Source organism: Notamacropus eugenii, chromosome 1, assembly GCF_028372415.1.
Source record: "Notamacropus eugenii isolate mMacEug1 chromosome 1, mMacEug1.pri_v2, whole genome shotgun sequence".
Classification (NCBI taxonomy): domain Eukaryota; kingdom Metazoa; phylum Chordata; class Mammalia; order Diprotodontia; family Macropodidae; genus Notamacropus; species Notamacropus eugenii.
The window spans coordinates 607,955,151-607,977,027 of record NC_092872.1 but is presented as its reverse complement, the minus strand read 5'-3'; the positions used below and the strand labels follow the sequence as shown (position 1 = coordinate 607,977,027).

Sequence of the window (21,877 nt, the reverse complement as noted above, 5' to 3'; positions counted from 1 at the left end):
TTCACCTGTATACAGGGTGTCCCCATGCTCTGTCCATGATGCCCCATGCCTGCTTCTTCAGTGTGACCTCTACCAGATCACCATCGACACCCCCATCTCCTTGTGTACATTTAGAAAGAAGTGTGTTAGTGGTCTCTCCACTATAACTGTGTTACTGCTCTTGTTGCTGTTCTCAGCTGCTGCATTTATTTAATCTTCCTGCATTTCTGTTGTTTGAAAAGCAAATAATCTCTTCAACTCTGGTTTTCTTTCTTAAAATGTTTCAAATGCTTTTTTATTATTGAATGTCTATCTTTTTTCATTTATGAAACTCAGATTTGTAGAGTAGGTCATCCTGGACTGCATCCTGAGCTCCATTACCCTTCAGAACACATTATTCCATAATTCCATTATTCCTCCTATTTGATAGATCCAGAATACTCTTATGTTATTCAAATTTCCGTTTCTTTATATTTGCACATCCTTGTCTTGACCACTTGCAGAACTTGTTTCTGAATTGAATTGTTAAATTTAACCACTATGTGTCTTGGAGTTTGGAGCCTTGGGTTTTTTTCTGGGGATGACCTATGAATTCTTTTGACTGGTATTTCATTTTCTATGCTTAAAAGTTCTGGACAATTCTTTTCGATTGTTTTCTTCATTATGGTATTAAGGGGTTTTTTTGTCCTGTTGTATTCTTCTGGGAGATCTATGATCCTTACATTTTCTTTACAAATTCTGTCTTCTAGATAAGTATGTTTTGCTTGTATATTGAGCACACATCTTTTAATTTTTTTTAATTGTTTCTCTTCTAGGCTGACATTCACTTCTATATATTTATATTCACAATCTATTGTTCTCTTTTTTGTTTATTTGGTGAAGCTTGCCATGGCAGATCCAGTTTTTCTATTCTGCCCATTATTATTGCTCTGCAGACCATGAATTTTGCTCTCATAATTCTCATTTCTCTTTTGAGCCACTCAGGAACAATGTGTTGTTCCATGTTCTCCAGACATTCCATTGAGTATTGGATCATTTTTCCTTTGTTTTGCAGTACTTATTCATGGATGCCTGAACTCATTTACTAGATTTACAGACCATATATACTTCGCTGTTAATGTTAATTTATCTGCTTATATTAAAGGTCTTTGAGTTTTCTTCTTCATGAGATCTTCGATTATGTCTATCTCCCAACTCCATTTTCCTTCTATTCCCTTTCTTACTTCCTCCCCTCTGATGATGGTTTCTTTAGGGGCTGTATCTCAAAAGTGTTTCAACCCTTTCCCGTGCTAGGCAATTGACAGCTCACCACCCTAGGTCTCTGTCTCAAGTGACTTTTGGGTGCCCCAAACTGGCTCCTATGTTCTTTTCTTCAGGCTTGGTGGAGTGCTGCACACAACACCCCCCCTCCCCGTAAATATTGTCCTTTATTGTTGACCCATTCCACCTTCTCTGTGCCTCAGTTCTCTGACCCAGCACTCACAGTTCAGAGCTGTCCTGCTAGAGTCCCAGGGTTATCCAGCCCCCACACTAACAGGTCAGAGTTTTGGAGTGCTAATGTCACAGCGTTGTGGCTTTGGCAAGTTTTTGCTCCAGCAGCCACTCGGGCTGTCTGTCATGGCCTTGGCAAACTTCTATAGTCTGAAGACAGGTTCTCAATAGCACTAGAGACAAGCAAGGGGGACCATAGTGTTGAGATGGGTTTCATTTGAAGGTTGTGTGTCAGGTCCTTATGTCTGTTAGGGCAGCCTTATTGACCTTACCATGGGAAGGGGGAAAAGGGTTTAAAAATAAGCTCAGGTTAGTGAGTATCAGTTCATGGGTTTGGGGTTTTTAAAAAATTTTCTTTTGAATTCTAGGTATTCTAGACCATGGTAAAATTGCTTTATTTTTGTCTCATACTTTATTTTTTAGAGAGGTTTAAGAGGTCATAGAGATGTAAGAAAATATGTAGTCCTCTATCTTCTTGCTCATATGACTCAGAAATTTCAAAATTAGATATTTGTAAAATACTTTGTAAACCTTAAAGCAGCATATAAATTCCATTTATTTCAAAAATACAGTCCCAATATCATAATCATTTTAAAATACTTTATAGTTTAAAAAGCACACTGCTCATTACAACTTAAGTGAAGTAGTGCCAATATCCTACCCACTAGAATGTCAGAATTAGCACAAAAAAGAGGATAACATTCAGTGCTGGCAAATTATAGGGAAATGGAGGATTGGTGCATACAGTTTGGAAAGCAGTATGGTCTTCTAAATAAGAATTAGAAAATTAATCATACCTTTGACTGGTTTGTGTAGACAGAAGAGAAAAAAAGAAACCTGTCTATATAGAAATATTTATAACTGCTTTTTGTTATAGTAAAAATCTTTAAAATCTAGATGTCATAATATTAGATAATAAATGAATAGATTATGATATATCAGCATAATTAGATATTATAGTGCCATTCACTGATTGCAGCCACATAAAGAGCAGAAAGCAGGGCAAGGGTGGTTGGACTTGGAAGTGGACTGACAGAGTAAGGATATCCTTTGTTTGTTGATTCATTTGGTTCAACTTTCTGAATTGCTAGGAGTTTATGTAGAATATTGTTCTAGACCTTATCGATGTATTTTATTGTCTTCATTGATGGTTATTGGGGTTATAATAAAGATGTAAAAGAAAAAGTAAAATAATCCACCAAACAGCCATGGCTTGCCATGGATTCTTTTTCCCATACTCATTTACTAGAATTGCTATTGCATAGTGAAAAGTAGCCAAGATGTAAGCAGTAAGAGAAGGAATGAGGAAAATAACAACAGAAGCTGACATTTGTATAGGTTTGTAAAATGCTTGTTTTATCCTCACAACAACAACCCTGAAAGGCTGGTGCCCTTTTTACCAATAAGGAAACTGAGGCAGATAGAGGTTAATTCATTTACCTAGGGTCCTATAGCTGATAAGTATCTGAGACAGGATTTGAACTCAGATTTTCCTAATTCCAGGTCTAGCACCGTACCCACTGCACCACTGCCACCTGGATAAAAGCAAAAGACTGTATATTTGAAAGTTGGATGACATTCCTTAGATAATCAATAATTGACAATGAGTCTTTTGATACCTTTTAAAATAAAAATCAATTGAAAAATATTTATTTAACACTTGTTTTGTTCAAGGTACTATATCTCATGACTTTCATACATTTTCATCATTATTGATATTTTAAAAATGTTTTCAGATATTGTTTCAGTTTTTCTTCTTCTGTTGCTGGTTTTTCTCCTCCTTTCAAGTTCCTCAGTTATTCTCCCTTCACTATTTCATATAAGGTCAAAGATCTTTGATTTAAAGCTGGAAAAGATTATAAAGGCCAACTGTAGTTCCTTTCCTTTTCTTTATGGAGAATGGGCAGCACTTGAGGGCCACATTTAGCCTTGGGGCTGCAGCTTCCCCACCCCTCACTAGGCTAACCTCCCCTCTTTCCTCCTAGGAATCACAGTGCCCTTGACAGGTGGTCATCCATCATCTAAGCTCTGCTTGAAAAACTGATCTTTGATAGCAGCTGCTGTCCCCAGAACCTCCAAGGGTAGAATCCGTAATCATATACAGGATTGGATTTTTTAATTCCCATGATGGCAGTGAAAAGTATGAAGTAATAAATTGTTAGAACAGTACTGATCATCCAGCCCAGCCTCCTCATTTGGTAGATGAAGAGACTGAGACAGGACCATCTTAGTGAAACCTTTTTTTAAAGGGGATTTTAAAAAAATTGTTTTTATTGCATGACATACTAAATCACACCCTTCTTTATTTGCTTATCCTAGATATTTGAAGAAAGAAGAATCCTGCTTGGAAAATGGGTAACTCTTCAAAATATACATATTTCTAGAGTTTAAGTAAATGTAATTATCTTTAACAATACAATCCAGTGCTTCCTCAGTGACTTAAAGTAAGGGTGAAAAAAAGGATAAAAATGAGGAAATTTTAAAAGGAGTGGATCACCTTGAAAGTATTACATCACTTGTGCAGATCTCTGCGCTAGCTTCTCACAGGCAATCAGTAATGCTGGTGATGAGCTCAAATTTTCCATCTTTAATACTCTGAAATAGCCTTGGCTTATGGGACCATCTTTACCTATTCATATAAAAGCAAAAGGCATAGCCATTTTGTCCATGCTTATGACAGAGAAACATTGAGTCATTGGAGTGCCCCAGCCATATCATATGGGTACTTCAATGAGTAGCACGTCTTGTTGCTCAATTAAGATTCCTAAAGCATAGGTCTGATCATAATCTTCTCCTGCCTAATAAACTCCAGTGGCTCCTAACTATCTCTAAGAGAAAATGGAAACTCTTTTGTTTGACACTTTAAAGCCTTTCACAATCTGGGTCGAGTTTACCATTACACGCTTATTGTTCCTTATGGCCCTTCATATACCATACAATTCAACTAAACTGGTCTGTTTGTTTCCAGTGCACAACTACTCCATTTCCCATCTCTGAGCTTTTGCACAAGCTGTTCCTCACCTCAAAAGCCCTCTCTCCCTACTACTCCCCCTTAGAATCCCTACTTTCCTTAGAAACTCCTTTAAAATATGTAGCTTAACTGCTACAAGCCCATCCTGATACTTAGTGGCAAGTTCCCTACATTATCCTCTCAAATTACTTTGTATCTATTTTATAGTTCCTCATCTTTGTATATGTTGCCCCTACCTTCCCCCTCACAAATGCTATAAACTCTTTGTGAACAGAGGTTGCTTAGTTTTTATCTTTGCACTGTTAGTACCTAGTTCAATTTCTATGCGTAGCAGGTGAATGATAAATGTCTGATGTATGAATGAATTTGTCGATACTCAGATTCCAGGATAAGAATATTTATATAGATTATTTGGGTTTTGTTGTTATATGATTGGTTGTTATTTGTTGTTATAAGTTGAATTTCCCCTCTTTTGGACCTTAAAATAACTTGACCCTAGCTTCTAAAAGCTTACTATACAAGTTGACTTATCTAGAATGAGTCACTTGGGTTACATACCCATTCTCTTAGTTTTCATTTTCAAGGAAGGCCCTAACTTGATAAGGAGCAGGGACCCTGTGTCCTCCAACTGGTCAGACAGATCCTATTATTCTCTTTCATGTCATGATGATCAATTTTCTTTATGTAGTATCTGATGTTTATATACTGGTTACCTGTTCATCCATTTCTTTTCTTTTTTACCCACATTAATGTACTCCCTTTCATTTATACATACATACATTTGTATGGATATACACACAAATATATACCACCACATACAATAACATATATAGATTGTTTTTAAAGATGTTTTCTATTCATTTTGTGCTATACTTTTTTTTTTGTTTTCAAAAGTGTATATTCTTCAATATTTCAAGGATCAGCAAATCCATCTATATGTGTTCTCCCTCCACCAATGCAGATTGAAGCTCCCCTATAACTTAGTAGACTTCCAGAGTTGCTGGAGTTGAATTGTTTGTCTCCTTGCAGCTAACTTAATGACGGGCCTTTCAACTTAGCTAGGCTGGGTTTAGGTAGGTTGATCCTTAAACAAAGATAGAGTCCATTCCCTGTCCCATATTTGAAATTCTTCCAACTGAAGTAGTTTTGTTTAGCCTTCAAGGACTCAGGTTAACCTCACTGCAAGAAAGGTAAGACTCTAATTCTAACCATATATGGTGTTTATATGCAATGTGGTACAGCAGCAAGAAGGCTGAATTTGGATTCAGGGAATCTGGATTCAAATCCTTATTTTGATACTTACTATCTGTGGGATTAGACAGGTTTCTGACTGGATGAAAAGACTTTTAAAGACCCTTCTAGTTCTAGAACTGTGATCCTCTGACCCTGAGAGTAATTTAGGTTAGAAGACATCAATTATAGATCATCATTTCATTCAATATCCATTCATTATTGATTTATTCAATATTCATGATCTATCATATTTAATACCTATCCTATTTAATATATCAATTTAATCTATAATAGTCAATATTTAATATCATATTTTATATAATAGTCAATATCTATTATAGTTACTATAATTCTACTTAATATAATTTATTCAGTTTATCCTATTTAATCTATCTTAATTAATTGTAGGATAGAAAAATGTATAGTAGGGTAGTAGAAGTTAGGACATTTGAGTTCTAGCTCTGGTTCAGCCATTAACTTTCTGTGTGGCCTTGGGCAAGTTGTTGATACTCTGGGATCACTCATCTATAAAATGTTATTGAAGGTGGCACAGTGGATAGAGTGCTGGGCCTGGAGTCAGGAAGATTCATCTTCCTGAGCTCAAATCTGGCTTCAGGCAGTTATTAACTATGTGACCCTTGGCAAGTCACTTAACCCTGTTAGCCTTGCTTTCTTCAAAAAATGAACTGGAGAAGGAAATGGCAAACCACCCCAGTATCCTAGCCAAGGAAACCTCAAATGAGATCAACAAGAGTTGTACCGGACTGAACAACAACAAAGAGCACTTCTGTGTTCCTCATCAGTTCTCAATGGATGATTTGTTTAATTTACTAATAGCTGCTATCTTCTTAAAGAATATTAGCAAGTCGAAACAGTTTTTGAGCCAGGGAAAGTGATAACCACAGTTATTTACTTTTTATTCCCAAAGCTAAATATTTTGAGCACTTGTTTTATATTCTAAGAACTCCTGACAAGGGAATTCAAAATATACCTTTAGACAGTGAAGTGAGGGGTTAGGAAAAGAGGGCCAGTATTTTATCTTGATGGCTATTTCCTGGTTGACCCCTGTACTTTATAGATAACTTCCCACATCTGATAATAGCTTACCTTAAATCGTAGGAATTCAGACAAATTCTTGGATCATAGAGACAAAAATAACAGAAAATAAGTATTGCTAAAGGCCAGTACAAGTTTGCAGCAGGCCAGGTTTATCTCTGGGGTGATAGAAGGTCTCTCTACTGGTTTGCTGCTGACTCTGGATTCTCATCTCCTTGAGCTTGTCTTCCCCTGGGCTTTACATTATTCTTTAGACTCCCCAGCCTAGCATGTCCACTGGTATCTCCTTTTGTCTCCCAGGTCCTTCCCACTTCTCCTTCATCAAATTGTATGAGCTGTCTGCCACTTTGATTTGAAGTATACCTGCTCTATCACATATGAACCAAGTTCTCCATGCTGAATGGAGAAGGGATAGACTTACAGTGTATGTGTGTGCTTCTCCCAGGTAATAGTTTAACACTACCCTTCCAGAGATAATCCTTTCTTCTCTGTTAAATATTCTTATGGCATGACCAAGTAATAATAATAGCTAGCATTTTAAGGATTTTACATGTTATTTCAGTGGATCTTCACAACCTATGAGATAGGTGCCTTTATTATCTCATTATACAGATGAGGAAACAAGTTGATAAAAATCAGCTTTCTGGTCATACAGCTAGTGTGTGAGACATATCTGAACTTGGTCTTGCTAACCCTAAATTCAGTATGCTATCCACTCTACTACATAGCTGGCTCTGATATCAATAGGAGGAACTAGAGGGGTGGAGAAAATCTGAGGACAGGCAGTGTTTTCATGTATCCTCAGTCACAATGTGTGATTGGCTACCTACTTCACCTGTGCCTAAAGTCTGTTTTAGGTCAGCTCAGAGATTTAAAAATAAAGTGAACTTCTGGACCCCTTATGAATCACAATCCTAGAATTTAGAGCTGGAAAGAATTTTAAATATCATTAAGTTTAATCCCTTCTTTTTACACACAATGAAACAGGACTAGAGAGAGGATGTGCAAGGTCACACAGGTAATAAGTAGTCCAGTCAGGATTCAAACTTAGTTCCTCTGATTCCAAATGCAGTGTGCCTTTCTGTCTGTGGCACTAAAAGCAATAACATCTTGGTTTCCTTTCTGGAGATCACTTACTTTCCTAGGTTTGACCCAGCCACTGGGAAATCTGAAAAATATCCTTTACCCTAATTATGTGGCTGTAGGGAGGATTCCTTCCCTGGGGGAAGGGAAAGGAGGTAAAAGTGTAATTGAAGCCTTTCATAAAGTTCCCTTCCAACTCTGAGATTCTCAGTTTCTAGAATCTTCTCATCTCTGCTCTGTAGGTGGTAATGAAAGAGAATCACAGTTCAGCTTTGACTCCATCTCTGTCATTCTCTGTGGTCACAGAGTAATCTGCTGCTTCATTGCCCTAATGAGGATATTAGGAGCACTGGTGACCAAGACAGAAGGGAAAATGTTGGAGGAGAAAGGCAGGAGAAGGGTAGCTTTGGCTCTTGACTGCCTTTCCAGGCTTATTTTATTATTACTTCCCTTCATACATTTTGCTGTCTAGTCAAACTGGCTGATTTCATCTCCCTCCTTTGCAAAGCCTCCAATGCACTTTCCTCACTGGCTACTTTCTCCTCAAAAGATCAAGTATACACTTCTCTGTTTACATATTGTATTCCCCCATCCCACACCTCACCCCAGTAGAATATTAATTCCTAGAGGACAGGGATTGTTTGTTTTGTTTTGTTTTGTTTTGTTTTTGTGCCCCCTAACTCCAGCACTTGGCACAATGTCTTGCCCATTTTTGTAGGGGATTTTTGGTGGTGGGGAAAGGTCTAGATCTGTGATTTCATTGATATGGACAATTCCCAGTGAGGGACTCCCTCTACCAAAGCATATGGTCAACGCTTCTGCATTTTATAGTCTCTGTGGGTTGCCTAAGGTACTGAGAGGTAAAGTCACTTGCCCAGGCTCACCCAGCCATTGAGTGTCAAGAGCTATACTTGAACCCCAGTTTTTCTGACAGGCTTGCTCTCTGTCTAAGCAACAGTGCCTCTCACCTTGCACATGGAAAGTGCTCAATAAAGTGAGAGAGAGACAAAGAGGGTGCACAATTTGTACACGCTCTTCACGGCTTCAGTAAACAAATTTTTAATCAAACAGAAAAGTACTGCTACTGCTGTCTATGACATTGCTTCTTGCCCTTTTCATGACAATCCCTTCTCTAACACCTCACCCCCATTCTCATTTTGCAGCATTCCCCAAGGGCATTCACAATCCCAAACAGGAGGTATCTTTTTTTTTTTAAGAGAACAGAAGGAATGAATGCCCCAAAGAAGCACAGACAGACACCTTTGATGAGCAAGGTTGTCAGTAAGGTCTTCTCCAGTCCAAACTGTGAAATAACCAAACTTTATCCTTCTTTTCTTCTTCCACCTCTTCTCCCCTCTTCCTCCCCAGTGGGTATCTAGTACCCATTAGGTACTTTTGCTCTCCTCTCTCTGGAACCTGTTCTTCCCAAAAGGAGCTAATAGTAGTCATATGTATATTTCCTGTCATTTTAACTCATTATGTTACCCCTTGGTAGAATCATACTTAAAGCTTTATCTTTTAAATGTGGCATCAAAGGCTTTGTCCCCCATTCGAGAATTAGTTTTTAATCTATGAGTAGCTGGAGAAGAGGTTTATTGTTGTTTTCCCCTGTCAAGAGTGTGTGTGTGTGGGTATGTGTGTGTGTGTGTGTGTGTGTGTGAGAGAGAGAGAGAGAGAGAGAGAGAGAGAGAGAGAGAGAGAGAGAGAGAGAGAGAGAGAGAGAGAGAGAGAGAGAGAGAGACAGAGAGAGAGAGAGAGAGAGAGAGAGAGAGACAGAGAGAGAGAGAGAGAGAGAGAGAGAGAGAGAGAGAGAGAGAGAGAGAGAGAGAGGAGAGGAGTTCCATTGTAAGAGATCCTTCTCTTGAAATCATCCCTCATAAGTTTATGCTATATTTACTGTGTAAGGCTGGGCCCAACTGGCAGATCTTGGGCCACTGCCAGCTGTGAGCTCAAAAGAAGAAGCCATTCATACTCAGAGATTCATTCACCTAAATTCACATAAACAATAGATGGGACTAGGTAGGAAAGTAAGCAGAGAGTGAAGAGAACACAAGAGGCTAATGGAAAGGTCAGTTAACAAATGGATTTTTTCTGCTCCTGACTCTTGCTTCTCTTCCCCATTAATGAATCTCTAGAGTCATATTAAATCTGTAGCTGATTTGCTTTTCTTTGTTGGTGCTGGTTTTTTTCCCTTTCAGTTTGACAAGTGGACAGATGCTCAGAGGAGAAGAATATTGACAGGCTTATTTGAGCAGTGTTCTCTGTCACAGCAAAAGTTCTGCAGTCGACACCTTCAGGAAAGGATTCCAGCAGAAGCCTTAGATTTCACGACCAAGCTCCCCAGGGTGTTGTCTTTGTACATCTTTTCCTTCCTAGACCCCCGAAGTCTCTGTCGATGTGCACAGGTAAAGCAAATAAGCAACACTGAGCGCAAACCTCATAAATGAAAGTTGTTTTAATAAAATCAAGTTGTAAATCCATTGGCATAGCAATATTGTGTTTCACCTAGCTGTAGCTAGGTAGTGCAGTAGTTAGAGCTCTAGACTTGGAGTCAGGAAGACCTGAATTCAAATTTGCCCTTAGATCTTAGCTGTATGACCCTGGGCATCTTTAAAAATGGGGTAGCTAAGTGGCACAATGAACAGCGCTGGGCCTGGAGTCAGGAAGATTCATCTTCTTGAGTTCAAATATGGCCTCAGACACTTACAAGCTGTGTGATCCTGGACCAGTCACTTAACCCTGTCTGCCTAAGTTTCCTCACCTATAAAATGAGCTGGAGAAAGAAATGACAGACCATACCAGTATCCTTGCCAAGGGAAATCCCAAATGAGGTTACAGAGTTGAACATGACAGAAACAAATGAACAACAAGAAAAATGAGGATAATAATAGTACTTACCTCCTAGGGTTGTTATGAAGGGACAGCATCATAATATTTGTAAATCATTTTGCAAAGCTTAATGTGCTATAAAATGCTAGCTATTATCTATGTAGTTCCCATTAATTCTCACATTCTTCAGCCTGGGACTTGTTCTTTTATGGGCAAGAACTGTATTCTAAAATACCTTCAGTCATTTGACTGAGTAAAGCATTTTAAAATAACAGAGGGACCCTGAGAGTGAACTGAAAAACCAAAGTACTTACCATCTCTAATTTTATAATTTTTATAAATTTCTCTATAGTCTTTCATCCACCTATTCCCCATACAACTAAATAGTGGTTCATATTATTTAAAGGAGAAGCCAATTTAGTCATCTAACTTTAAAATCTCAATTTATTATTTAAGCTCCTTTCAGCTGATGCCTATATGTGTATCAGAGATAAGATACAAATCTAGATCTTTTTTTTTCTTTTCTTATTGAACACATTTTCACATTAATCATGTTGCATAGAAATTAAAACGAATGGGAGAAATCATGAGAAAAACCAAAACAAAAAAAAACATAACAAAAGAGAAAATAGCTTGTTGCATTCTGTGTTCCAACTCTAAAGTTCTTTCTTTGAATGTGGATGACATTTTGCATCATGAGTCTTTGGAAATGTTTTAGGTCCTTGCTGTGATGGGCTAAGTTTATTAGATGCAGTCTTTGCACACTGTGGCTGTTACTGTGTACATTGTTCACCTGGTTCTGCTCATTTCACTCAGCATCAGTTCATATATATCTTTCCAGTCCTCTCTGAAGTCTTGCTGTTCATCATTTCTTATAGCATAACAGTATTCCATTACATTCATATACCACAACTTGTTCAACCATTCCCCAATTGATGGGTATCCCCTTGATTTTCAGTTTTTGGCCACCACAAAGAGAGCTGATATAAATATTTTTGTGCATTTGGGACCCTTTCCCATTTTTATGATCTCTTAGGGATACAGTGCTAGAAGCAATATTGCTGGGTCAAAGGGTATGCACATTTTTGTAGCCCTTTGGACATGGTTCCAAATTGCTCTCCAGAATGGTTGGATCAGCTCATAGCTCCACCAGCAATGAATTAGTGTTCCAACTCTCCCACATCTTCTCTAACATGTATCATCTTCCTTTTTTGTCATGTAAGCCAATCTGATAGATGTGATGTGGTACCTCAGAGTTGTTTTGATTTATATCTCTCTAATCAATAGTGATTTAAAGCATTTTTTCATATGACTATAGATAGCTTTAATTTCTTCCTCTGAAAACTTCCTGTTCATATCCTTTGACAGTTTATCAATTGTAACCCAGATCTTCTTGACTCCAAGACCAACTCTTTATTTACTATACTATGTTCCTTTTTCTGATCCAACTAAATAAAAGTGAATATGTAACTGTATAAACAACCACTAAAGATCCACCTTCACACCCTACAAGTTTCTCAATCCCTATGATTTCTACTCCATATTTCTTCTCTCTATATTGTCTTTGAGTTACCCTTCTCACCATGGTACAAAATGGAGGGATCTTCTTAATAGAACTGGCTTGAATTTCCTTAAGTGTCTCCAAAGCCACATCACACCCTCTCAAGACAGTCCAGTGGAAACTTTGAGCTTCTTTCCTTATACAGTACTCTTCTTTGATGTGCAAAGGCCTTAGTTTGATAGTGTATTGGATGAACCCATGATCTCATCACACATAGATAATCCTTCCATTAGTACAGATTATGTCCTATCCATGTCTTACCATTCTGTATTTTTCTTCTCTATAGCCTTTCCTTAAATACTCCAGAAAGGAGCCATTCCATGAAGTTTAGACTTCCTAATTCTTTGGAGCTTTTAATGTTTCATAGGGTACCAGTGAAGTACTTGTACTGGCCATCTGTTACCTCTTATTCTCACGACATGAATGATCCACCCCTTTCTTTGTCATTCATGCCCTCAAGTGATTTGTATATTACTTCTTGTGTGTCTGCCATTGGTGCTAAGATGTATAGTTTAACTGATTCATTGTTGGTGGAGTTGTGAGCTGATCTAGAGAGTAATTTGGAACTATGTCCAAAGGGCTACAAAAATGTGCATACCCTTTGACCCAGCAATATTTTTTCTAGGACTGTAACCCAAAGATATCATAAAAATGGGAAAAGGACCTACATGTACAAAAATATTTAAAGTGGCTCTCTTTGTGGTGGCCAAGAATACCCATCAATTGGGGAATGGCTGAACAAGTTGTGGTATATGAATGTAACAAAATATTGCTGAGTTATAAGAAATGGCAAACAGGAGGACTTCAGAAAAGCCTGGAAAGACTTATATGAACTGATGCTGAGTGAAATTAGCAGAACCAGGAGAACATTATACACAGTTACAGCCACAGTGTGCAAGGACTGTTTCTGATAGACTTAGTCCTTCACAGCAATGCAAGGACCTAACACATTTTCAAAGGACTTTTGAGGTAAAATACCATCCACATCCAGAGAAAGAACTATGGAATTGGAATGCAGAATGAAGCAGACTATTTTCTGTTCTGTTATATTTTATTTTGTTTTGGTTTTTCTCATGGTTTCTCCCATTTGTTTTAGTTCTTCTATGCAACATGACTAATGTGAAAATGTGTTTCATAAGAATGTTTTGTGTAGAACCCATGTAAGATTGCACACTCTCTCAGGAAGGAAGGGGAGAGGGAGGGAGGGGGTGAAAATTTAAGACTTATGGAAGTGATTGTTGAAAACTGAAAACAAATAATTCTAAAAAAGAAAAAAGAAAGGAAAAAAGGAGCTTTAACTATGACCTTTAAATAAGCACAATACAATAACCCCCCCCAAAATAAGATGTATAGTTTATTTATACCCATTATGCATTTTTCCATTGTCCTTCAAGTCCCTGGAATTTTGAATCTTCTTAGATCTTAGCATTCCATGTTTCACAGCTATATAGCAACCCTAAGAGAATATTAATGTGAAAAAGATGGACCTTTGTGGCACAGAGTACTTTGGGTTTATTGAAAGAACTGTGTAATTTCCTGAATGTCATCCAACTTGATCTTCTGCTATTCAATTCTGAGCCCAGTTCATTGTCCCTCTAACTGCATTTCATAACTAGGCAATATTAATCCAATGAACTCACAGGATGATAGATTTAGAACTGAAAGGGACCTTAGAAATTATCAAATCTAGCCCCTTTATTTTATAGCTGAGGAAACTGAAGCCCAAAGGTTATGATTTACCCAGAGTCATACAGATATTAACTGCCTGAGATGGGGTTAGAACCCCAGATCCTTCTGATTCCAAGACGTAGCAGTCTATCCAACACACTGGGCTGCTTCTCCAATCAACAAGAATTTATTCAGTGTTTATTATGTGCTGGGCCCTGCTATCATTAGGGATACAAAAAAAAAAAAAAGGCAAAATAGCTTCTGTTCTCAAGGAATTTTATGTCCTAATGGGGGGAAGCCACATATATAAGTAAGTATATGTGAAAGACGTACAGAGAAGTTAGAAATATTAGCTGCTGAGGGACCTGGGAAAGGTCTCCCATAGGATTTAGCATTTGAAATGAGTCTTAAAAGAAGTCAGAGATTTTCAGATGCATAGATGAGGAGGGAACTATTCTGTGCTTGAGAGGCAACCAGTGCAAAAGAATAATTGAGAAATAGAGCACCATGGGCAAGGAACAGTCAAATAGGCCAAGATGATTAGAACTCAATGTGGTCAGAGAGAAGAAAGTGTAAGAAAATTGGAAAGGGTAAGAAGGGGGGAATCAGGTTATGATGAGCTTTAAGTGCTAAACAAACAATTTGTATTTGATCCTAAGATATTAGGAAGCCACTGGAGTTTATTGAGTAAGGAGATGACATGAACCTATATTTTAGGAAAAATCACTGTGTGGATCTGTGTGGAATGGGATAAGAACTTGAGACAAGGAATCCAATGAAAAGGCATTGTAATAGTTCAGGTGTGAGACAACAAAGGCTTACACCAAGGTGATGGCTGTGTTAGGGAAGAGAAGGAAATATATATGAGAGAATTTGTGGATATAGAAAAGAGATTTGGTAGCTGATTGCATATATGGATTAAGTGAAGAACCAAGGATCACTTTAACACTTTGAACCTGGGAAACTGGGAGAATAGTGGTATCTTTGTTAATGACAGGGAATTTCAGAAGAGGTATGAATTTGGGGGGGGGGGGGAGGGGAGGAGATAATGAGTTCTGTTTTGGACATATTGAATTTGAGATAGTTTTGGGTTAGGGAAATCCAATTTGAAAGGTCCAACAAGCACTTGATAACTAGAATTCAGGAGAGAGTTTAGGACAAGATATATAGATCTTAGAATTTTCAACATAGAGATGATAATTGAAAGGATAATACCATCATCAAGTGAGATAGTACACAGAGAAAAGAGGGTCTAGGACAAAGCCTTGGGAGACTGGGCATGACATGGATGAAGACCCTTTGCGGATAGTTCTACAGATGTTTTTTGGGGGATAGTTACAGGATCCACTGAGGAGGTTCTGTAGTATTCCAGGATACAATACTCTGAACACAATATCATCTATAACCAGGAATTTCAAGGTACCTCACTGTGTTTTGGGAATCCTTCTCTTTAGACTTTGAGGACATCCTCCATAACAATGCCAAACAGTTTTAGTGAGCATACATTTCCATGTTTTTTATCTTAGTGTTGATAATCAGAGGATTATTTAAAAAAGTTATCTCTGTGGTCACTTCTATTGGAGGCTCTTCTTGTGCAATCTTAAGATATGCATGGGAGAGGTTTAGTGGAAGCAAAGTCTTAAAGGCTGAATTTTGTCCTACTAAATCAAACGGCGTTTAGTAAGCAGCAAGTGATAGAGTGGGATCTTGTCTTCTCTATCAACAAGAATTTGTTAACCCACTGTATGATAAATCCTTTGCTAGATACTAGGGATTCAAATGCAACGAATGAAACAATTCCTATTTAAAAGTAACTTATATTCCGTATCTTGTAGTTAGATCTGGCCTACTATTGGAAACCTCTGTGAAATATCACAGATACTCTCAATGTTTATGTAGATAATTTTCACAAAGAAAATAGGCATAAAGATTTCACAGAAATACGAAAGGGTCAGTAATTCTTGTTTGAATTTGAGCAAGTCATTTCTCTTATCTAGGCCTCATTTTCCTCATATTTATAAGTATAATTTATAAATATAATTTCCCCATCTATAAATTATGATCTCTAGTCCAAAGTTCTAAGATTCTTTCATCTGGAAAGCAAGGATTCTTAACCTTCTTTATATGTCATGGACCCTCTGGCAATCTATGGCCCCCCTTCTCAGAACAATGGTTTTAAGTGCATAAAATAAAATACGTAGCGTTATAAAGGAAGCCAATTATGCTGAAATGCGGTTATTGACATATTTCTTAAAAAAAGTAAATTTACAGACTCCAGGTTAAGAACCCTTGATCTAGATCTTCTTTTGCTATGGCCCTGCTATGTGGCACTGCTTTTAGTAATAGAGTTCAATATCTTTGTGTTCATAGGAGCTATATTTATGAACATATCTTATATAAGTAACCGTAGGTTTCTGTTTTATCATAACATCACCAATTAGTCCAAGTTCTTAATTTTATAGATATGGAAACTGAGACCAAAAATATTTGAATTCTTTACCTAAGCTCATAGAGGTAGTAAGTAACAGATCTGAGATTCAAATGCAGGTCCTCTGGCTCCAAATACATTGGTCTGTCTATTATAATTGTGTATCAGTTTATCAATCAATGAGTATTTATTAAATGTCTGTTGTGTATGTGTCTAGAACTTTGCTAGACACTTTGGGGTACAAGAGAATACAGAGTGATGGTTATAGTTGAAAAGAGTGTTTCACTAAGAATGAAGATACCTGGATCCTTGTTCTAGTTCTGCTAGAAACAGCTGTATCATAATGGGCAAATTTCTTGACCTGAGTCTAATCAATCAAGAATAATGCCTCATGTTTATATAGAGTTTTGTAGTTTATAAAATACCATACACTACATAATTTCACTTGCTCCCCTCCCCACAAAAAAAACCCAACAACAACCCTATAAGGTACATAGGAGAGGTAGTTATCAGGTTAGGAAACTGAGACTGAGACATTAAGTGACCTTCCCAAATTACATAGATAGTAATGATATGCCTTTATATGGTGCATTACAATTCACAAAATGCTTTCCTCACAACACCCTTATTTGATGGATGTCTAATGTTCCCAGTTTACAAATGAGGAAACTGAGGTTCAGAAGGTTATTTAACTAGGAAGTAGCAAAAACAGAACTCAAACTGAGGGCTCATGATACCATATTTCAGTACTCTTTCCATCATACCACTCACCTTTCTGGTTATGGAACCAAGACTCAAACTGAAAGACTTGTGTCCTTTGCTCCTTCCACTAAACCATGCTGCCTCTGCAGACTCCTAATTTCTGTGAGGACATGTTTCCTATCCATAGAGCTAGCAGCCTGGTTGCATAGATGAACATGAACACATGAAGCAGTGAAAAAAAATTCTGCAGAATAACATGTTGTTACAATCAATTGCTGCATGGAGTCGTAAGTTAGGCAAAGTCGGTCAATAAGCATTTACCAAGTTCCTATACATATGCCAGGCATTATGCTAAACACCTGGGATACAAAGAAAGACAAGGGATGGTCCCTGCTCTCAAGATGTTCACCATCTAATAGAGGAGTTCAAGGCAGTGCAGGGATACCTCATTTTATTGCGTGCACTTCACAGATACTGCCTTTTTTTTTTTTATAAATTGAAGGTTTGTGACAATCCTGTGTTAAGCAAGTCAGTCGGTGCCATTTTTCCAAAAGTGTGTGCTCACACCATGTCTCTGTGTCACATTTTGGTAATTCTTTCAATACTTTAAGTTTTTTTCATTATTATTATATCTGTTATGTTCATCTGTGATCAGCGATCTTTGATGTTACTATTATAATTGTTTGGGGGGACCACAAACCACATCCATACAAGATGGTGAACTTAATTGATACGTCGTGTGTTTTCTGACTGGTTCATCAGCCATTGGTTCCCTGCATCTCTCCTTCTCCTCAGGACTCCCTATTCCCTAAGACACAACAATATTGAAATTAGTCCAATTAATAACCCAACAGCCTCCTCTAAGTGTTCAAAACAAAGGAAGAGTCAGTTGATGAGGCAAACTTCATTGCCTTATTTTAAGAAATTGCCATAGCCAGCCCATCCTTCAGCAACCACCACCCAGATCAGTCAGCGGGCATCAGCCTCAAGGCAAGACCCTCCACCAGCAAAAAGATTATGACTTGTTGAAGGCTCAGATTGTGGTTAACGTTTTTAGCTTTATTGCTAAAGCTATTGCTTTAGCTAATTGCTATTTTTAAAGTAATGTGTACATATTGGGGGTTTTTTTTAGACATCATACTATTACACACTTCATAGACTATAGTATAGTGTAACCATAACTTTTATATGTACTGGGAAACCAAAAAATTCATATGATTTGCTTTATTGAGGTATTTACTTTACTGTAGTGGTCTAGAACTGAACCCATGATATCTCTAAGGTATGCTTCTGTAGGACTATTATCAAGGAAGGCTCCAAAGAGGGGATTTATTTTTCTCCTAGTAATTCAATAGCTCATTTAATACTTCAATATGCTTTACTGGACCTATGAGTTTATAAGTGTGCATATTACTTCCACCAGTACATAATGTAACCCAACTGTACCTTCTCATCTGGTGTAATTCTTATCACTGTTCTCCTATAAAAAGGATCTGCCCAACTCCCTGGAGGCACTTTCTGCAGCACTCAGGCCATTCCTTGCTCTCACTACAGTTGGTATTCCTTACAGAACTTGGTGTGTGCATAGGTCATCTTTGGAAATGTGCTGTGGCCCTCTTGCACCACCATGAGTCCCTCCATTCCCCTCTGGGTCATCTGCAGCTTTGATTATTCAAAAAGCATAGTGCTTCAATATTTGTAACCATATCATATTACTGCAATAATATTTGAATTTAAAAAGTGGGTGTTTTTTTGCTAGTCCTTGGGAGCAGTTTGAATCACTATTCAGCATCCCAAATTCAATCCTGTTTGCTCTCTACCCCAATTCAATTCTGGGTCCAAGTCACTTACCTAGACTTACATGTCCCAAATATATATATTAACTCAATGAACTGGCCTCCCATTATATGTCATAGACTAGACAACAGACATTCTTCACCTGTTTTTTTCTTTTATTGTTATTTCAATATTCTGTGAGTAATCATTATCTCATTGAGGAAGTCCTGTAATGTTGCTTGATGCAACCAACACAATATTATCTGTAAGTAGAAACATCTACAAGACTTCATTTCTAGCAAGAATTCTTAATGTGTGGTCCACAGGTGAAATCTGTGGATAGATTTCAGAGGCCCTATGAACTTAGATGGGAAAAAATGATATCTTTATTTTTATTAACTTCTAAATGAAATGTAACATTTATTCTGAGAAGGGGTAAGTGAGCTTCACCAGATTGCTGAAAGGACTGATGACATATTAAAAGCTAAGAACACCCAATTTCTGAGGAATCCCCTCTTTCATTTTGATCCTCCCTGACATTAGCAAATATCTTTAGCAAGGATAAAGCTCCATTTTATGTCTCACTTGGCAATAATCAAAAGATCATTGAACAGTTAGTTATATCTGCAGTTGCATGAGAGACATATATACACAAGAGATACCTTGTTGGGAGAGAAATTTAAAGTCACATTTTACTCAATAAACTCCAGCAGTTTTTTATTAATCAGTCAATAAACCAACAAACATTTATTAAGTGGGCAGCTAGGTGGCCCAGTGGCCGTTGAAAGCAGGAAGATTCATCTTCATGAGTTCAAATCTGGCCTCAAACATTTACTAGCTATGTGACCCTGGGCAAGTCACTTCACCCTGTTTGCCTCAGTTCCTCAGCTGTAAAAATGATCTGGAGAAAGAAATAGCAAACCAGTTCAATATCTTTGCCAAGGAAACCCAAGATGGGGTCATAGAGGGTTGGACATGACTGAACACTGTATATTTATTAAGCACCTACTACATGCCAGTCACTGTGCTAGGTACTGAGGAACAAACACAAAAAAATGAAATAATCCCTGTTTTCAAAGAACTTACGTTCTATCGGGGAGGTGACGTACACATTTAATAATGTAAAAAATAAATACAAGACAATTTTTTGGGGGGAAGCACGAGCAAATTCAAGTGTACTATTCCAGTATCTTCATCAGGTACCCAAATGGGGTCACACAGAGTCAGACACAACTGGAAAGCAACTCAACTAGCAATTGGTAGCCATGGGAATAGCTGCATGTAGTGGATGACATTTAAACTGAATTTTGAAGGAAACTAGGGAGTTTGGGTGGTAGAAGTGAGAGGAAAGGCATTCTAAGCCAGTGCAAATGCATGGAGATGGCAGATGACTATCACATGTGAGAAGCAGCAAGGCTAGTTAGGTTGGAGCATTGAGTATGTAAAGGGAAATCATATCTAATAAACCTAGAAAGGTAGGGTGGAGTCCCATTACCTCCAGGATCAAATACCAGCCACTGTGTTTAGTCCTGAAAGTCTTTCACCTTATGGCTCTAGCCCACTTTTCCAGCCTTACTATGTATTATTTCCTTTCTTTCACACACACTCTACCCTCCAGCCAAACTAACCTGCTGCTCCTCACACATATTATGTCTGCTACCTCCATGACTTTTCCCAGGCTGTTAGGCATGCCTAAAACGCCTCCCTTTTCACCTCTACCTACTTCAAAGTTCAACTCATGAGTTACCGTATACATGAGGCCTTTCCTAATCTCCCCAACTTCTGGTACCCCTGCTACCAGAAATTTTCTTGTATTTATTTTATTTCTAACTTACCTAACTTACCTGTAAATATCATCTCCCTCAGAGAATGTGAGCGCTTTGTGCTCAGGAGCTGGTTAATGTTTTTGTCTTTGTATCTCCTGTGTCTTGTACAGTGTACATAATAGGTGCTTAATAAATGCTTGTTGATTAATGGCTGCAAAGTCAAATGTGGTATCTTTTGATAACCAGCAAAAAATAAATATAGTAGTATTTTATAGTCTTTGTATCTTTCATGATCATATAGATACTATTTCATATAAAAAAATCATTGTGAAAGCATAACTATTACCTTCTCATTTTCACCAATAATATCCTTAATTATTCTCATAAAGATTTTATAAAGAGAAATAGGTCTGCGAGTCAGTTGTGGCCAATGATTTCTGGATGGCATTGGGGGGGGCGGGGTAGTAACATCATCTATGATTTTTTTTACATTGTCTTGGTATCTTTCCCTCCCTAAGATAAGACTGCTTTGCAGATACCTTCTGAGTGGTAGGTGCTTAATAAGCATTTGCTGAATTTAATGGAATAGAATTGAACTAAGATTATGTTGCTTCCAACAGAGAAACAGATTTCCTCTGTGGATATTTGTACTGATCTGGCTGTTCCTCCCAGGTTCATCATCTTAAATGCTGTTTCTACTTCTTTGCATGGCATTTGGGGGCCTGGGGCATCAGGGTTCAAATAGAACAATTCCATTGTGTTTAATATTTAATATTTCTTCATAGAATCTACCTCATTTGATGTTTCATGTTTCTTCACAGAAACCTTAACAAATCTATTCCGTTTTCTATCTATTTCTTATCTTCTTGCCATTTTCATTTGTGTGAATATTCTTGGGATGACTCATTTGGGTCTTACACCAGGCTTTTCTTCCACATTTTTGGATGTTTTGTGAGGCAATATTATGCACAATATTCTGCCATCTTCCTCCATGGTGTTTTACAGACAAGTTTATATTCTAAATCTTTGTGGCCTTTGGTTGTTATGTCTTTCTGCTTGGTAAGGAGATTGGCTATTTGTTGGCTAAAGTACGTTCTTCTTGTCTGTTCCTTATAGTGTCATTTTTCATCAGTTAATTAATCAACCAATCAATTAATAAGTAAATATTTATTAAGTACCTACTATGTAAGCCTTGCTAAGTTGAACTTTCATGGAAATGGTGGTAATTGAGGTAATTATTTTTCCTTCTCTGCTCATTCCTGCCTCATTCTTTGTGTGTTGACCTCTCTTTTCACATCTCTTTTCAATAAAATAGGTTGAAGCAGTTTAACCTC

General features: G+C 37.6%; 1 protein-coding gene across 3 annotated transcripts in view; it reads left to right on the top strand.

Annotated features, from left to right (window-relative positions):
* The window catches only part of FBXO16 (F-box protein 16), a 71,818-nt gene that overhangs the window by 25,754 nt on the left and 24,187 nt on the right, over window positions 1-21,877 (top strand). For 2 of the 3 annotated variants that reach the window (XM_072634806.1, XM_072634807.1), the window contains exons 3-4: window positions 3,790-3,825; window positions 10,012-10,218. In XM_072634806.1, coding sequence (XP_072490907.1) covers window positions 3,790-3,825; window positions 10,012-10,218 — 243 coding nt within the window. The remainder of the gene's footprint in view (window positions 1-3,789; window positions 3,826-10,011; window positions 10,219-21,877) is intronic. The other variant, XM_072634808.1, reaches the window with a different exon arrangement.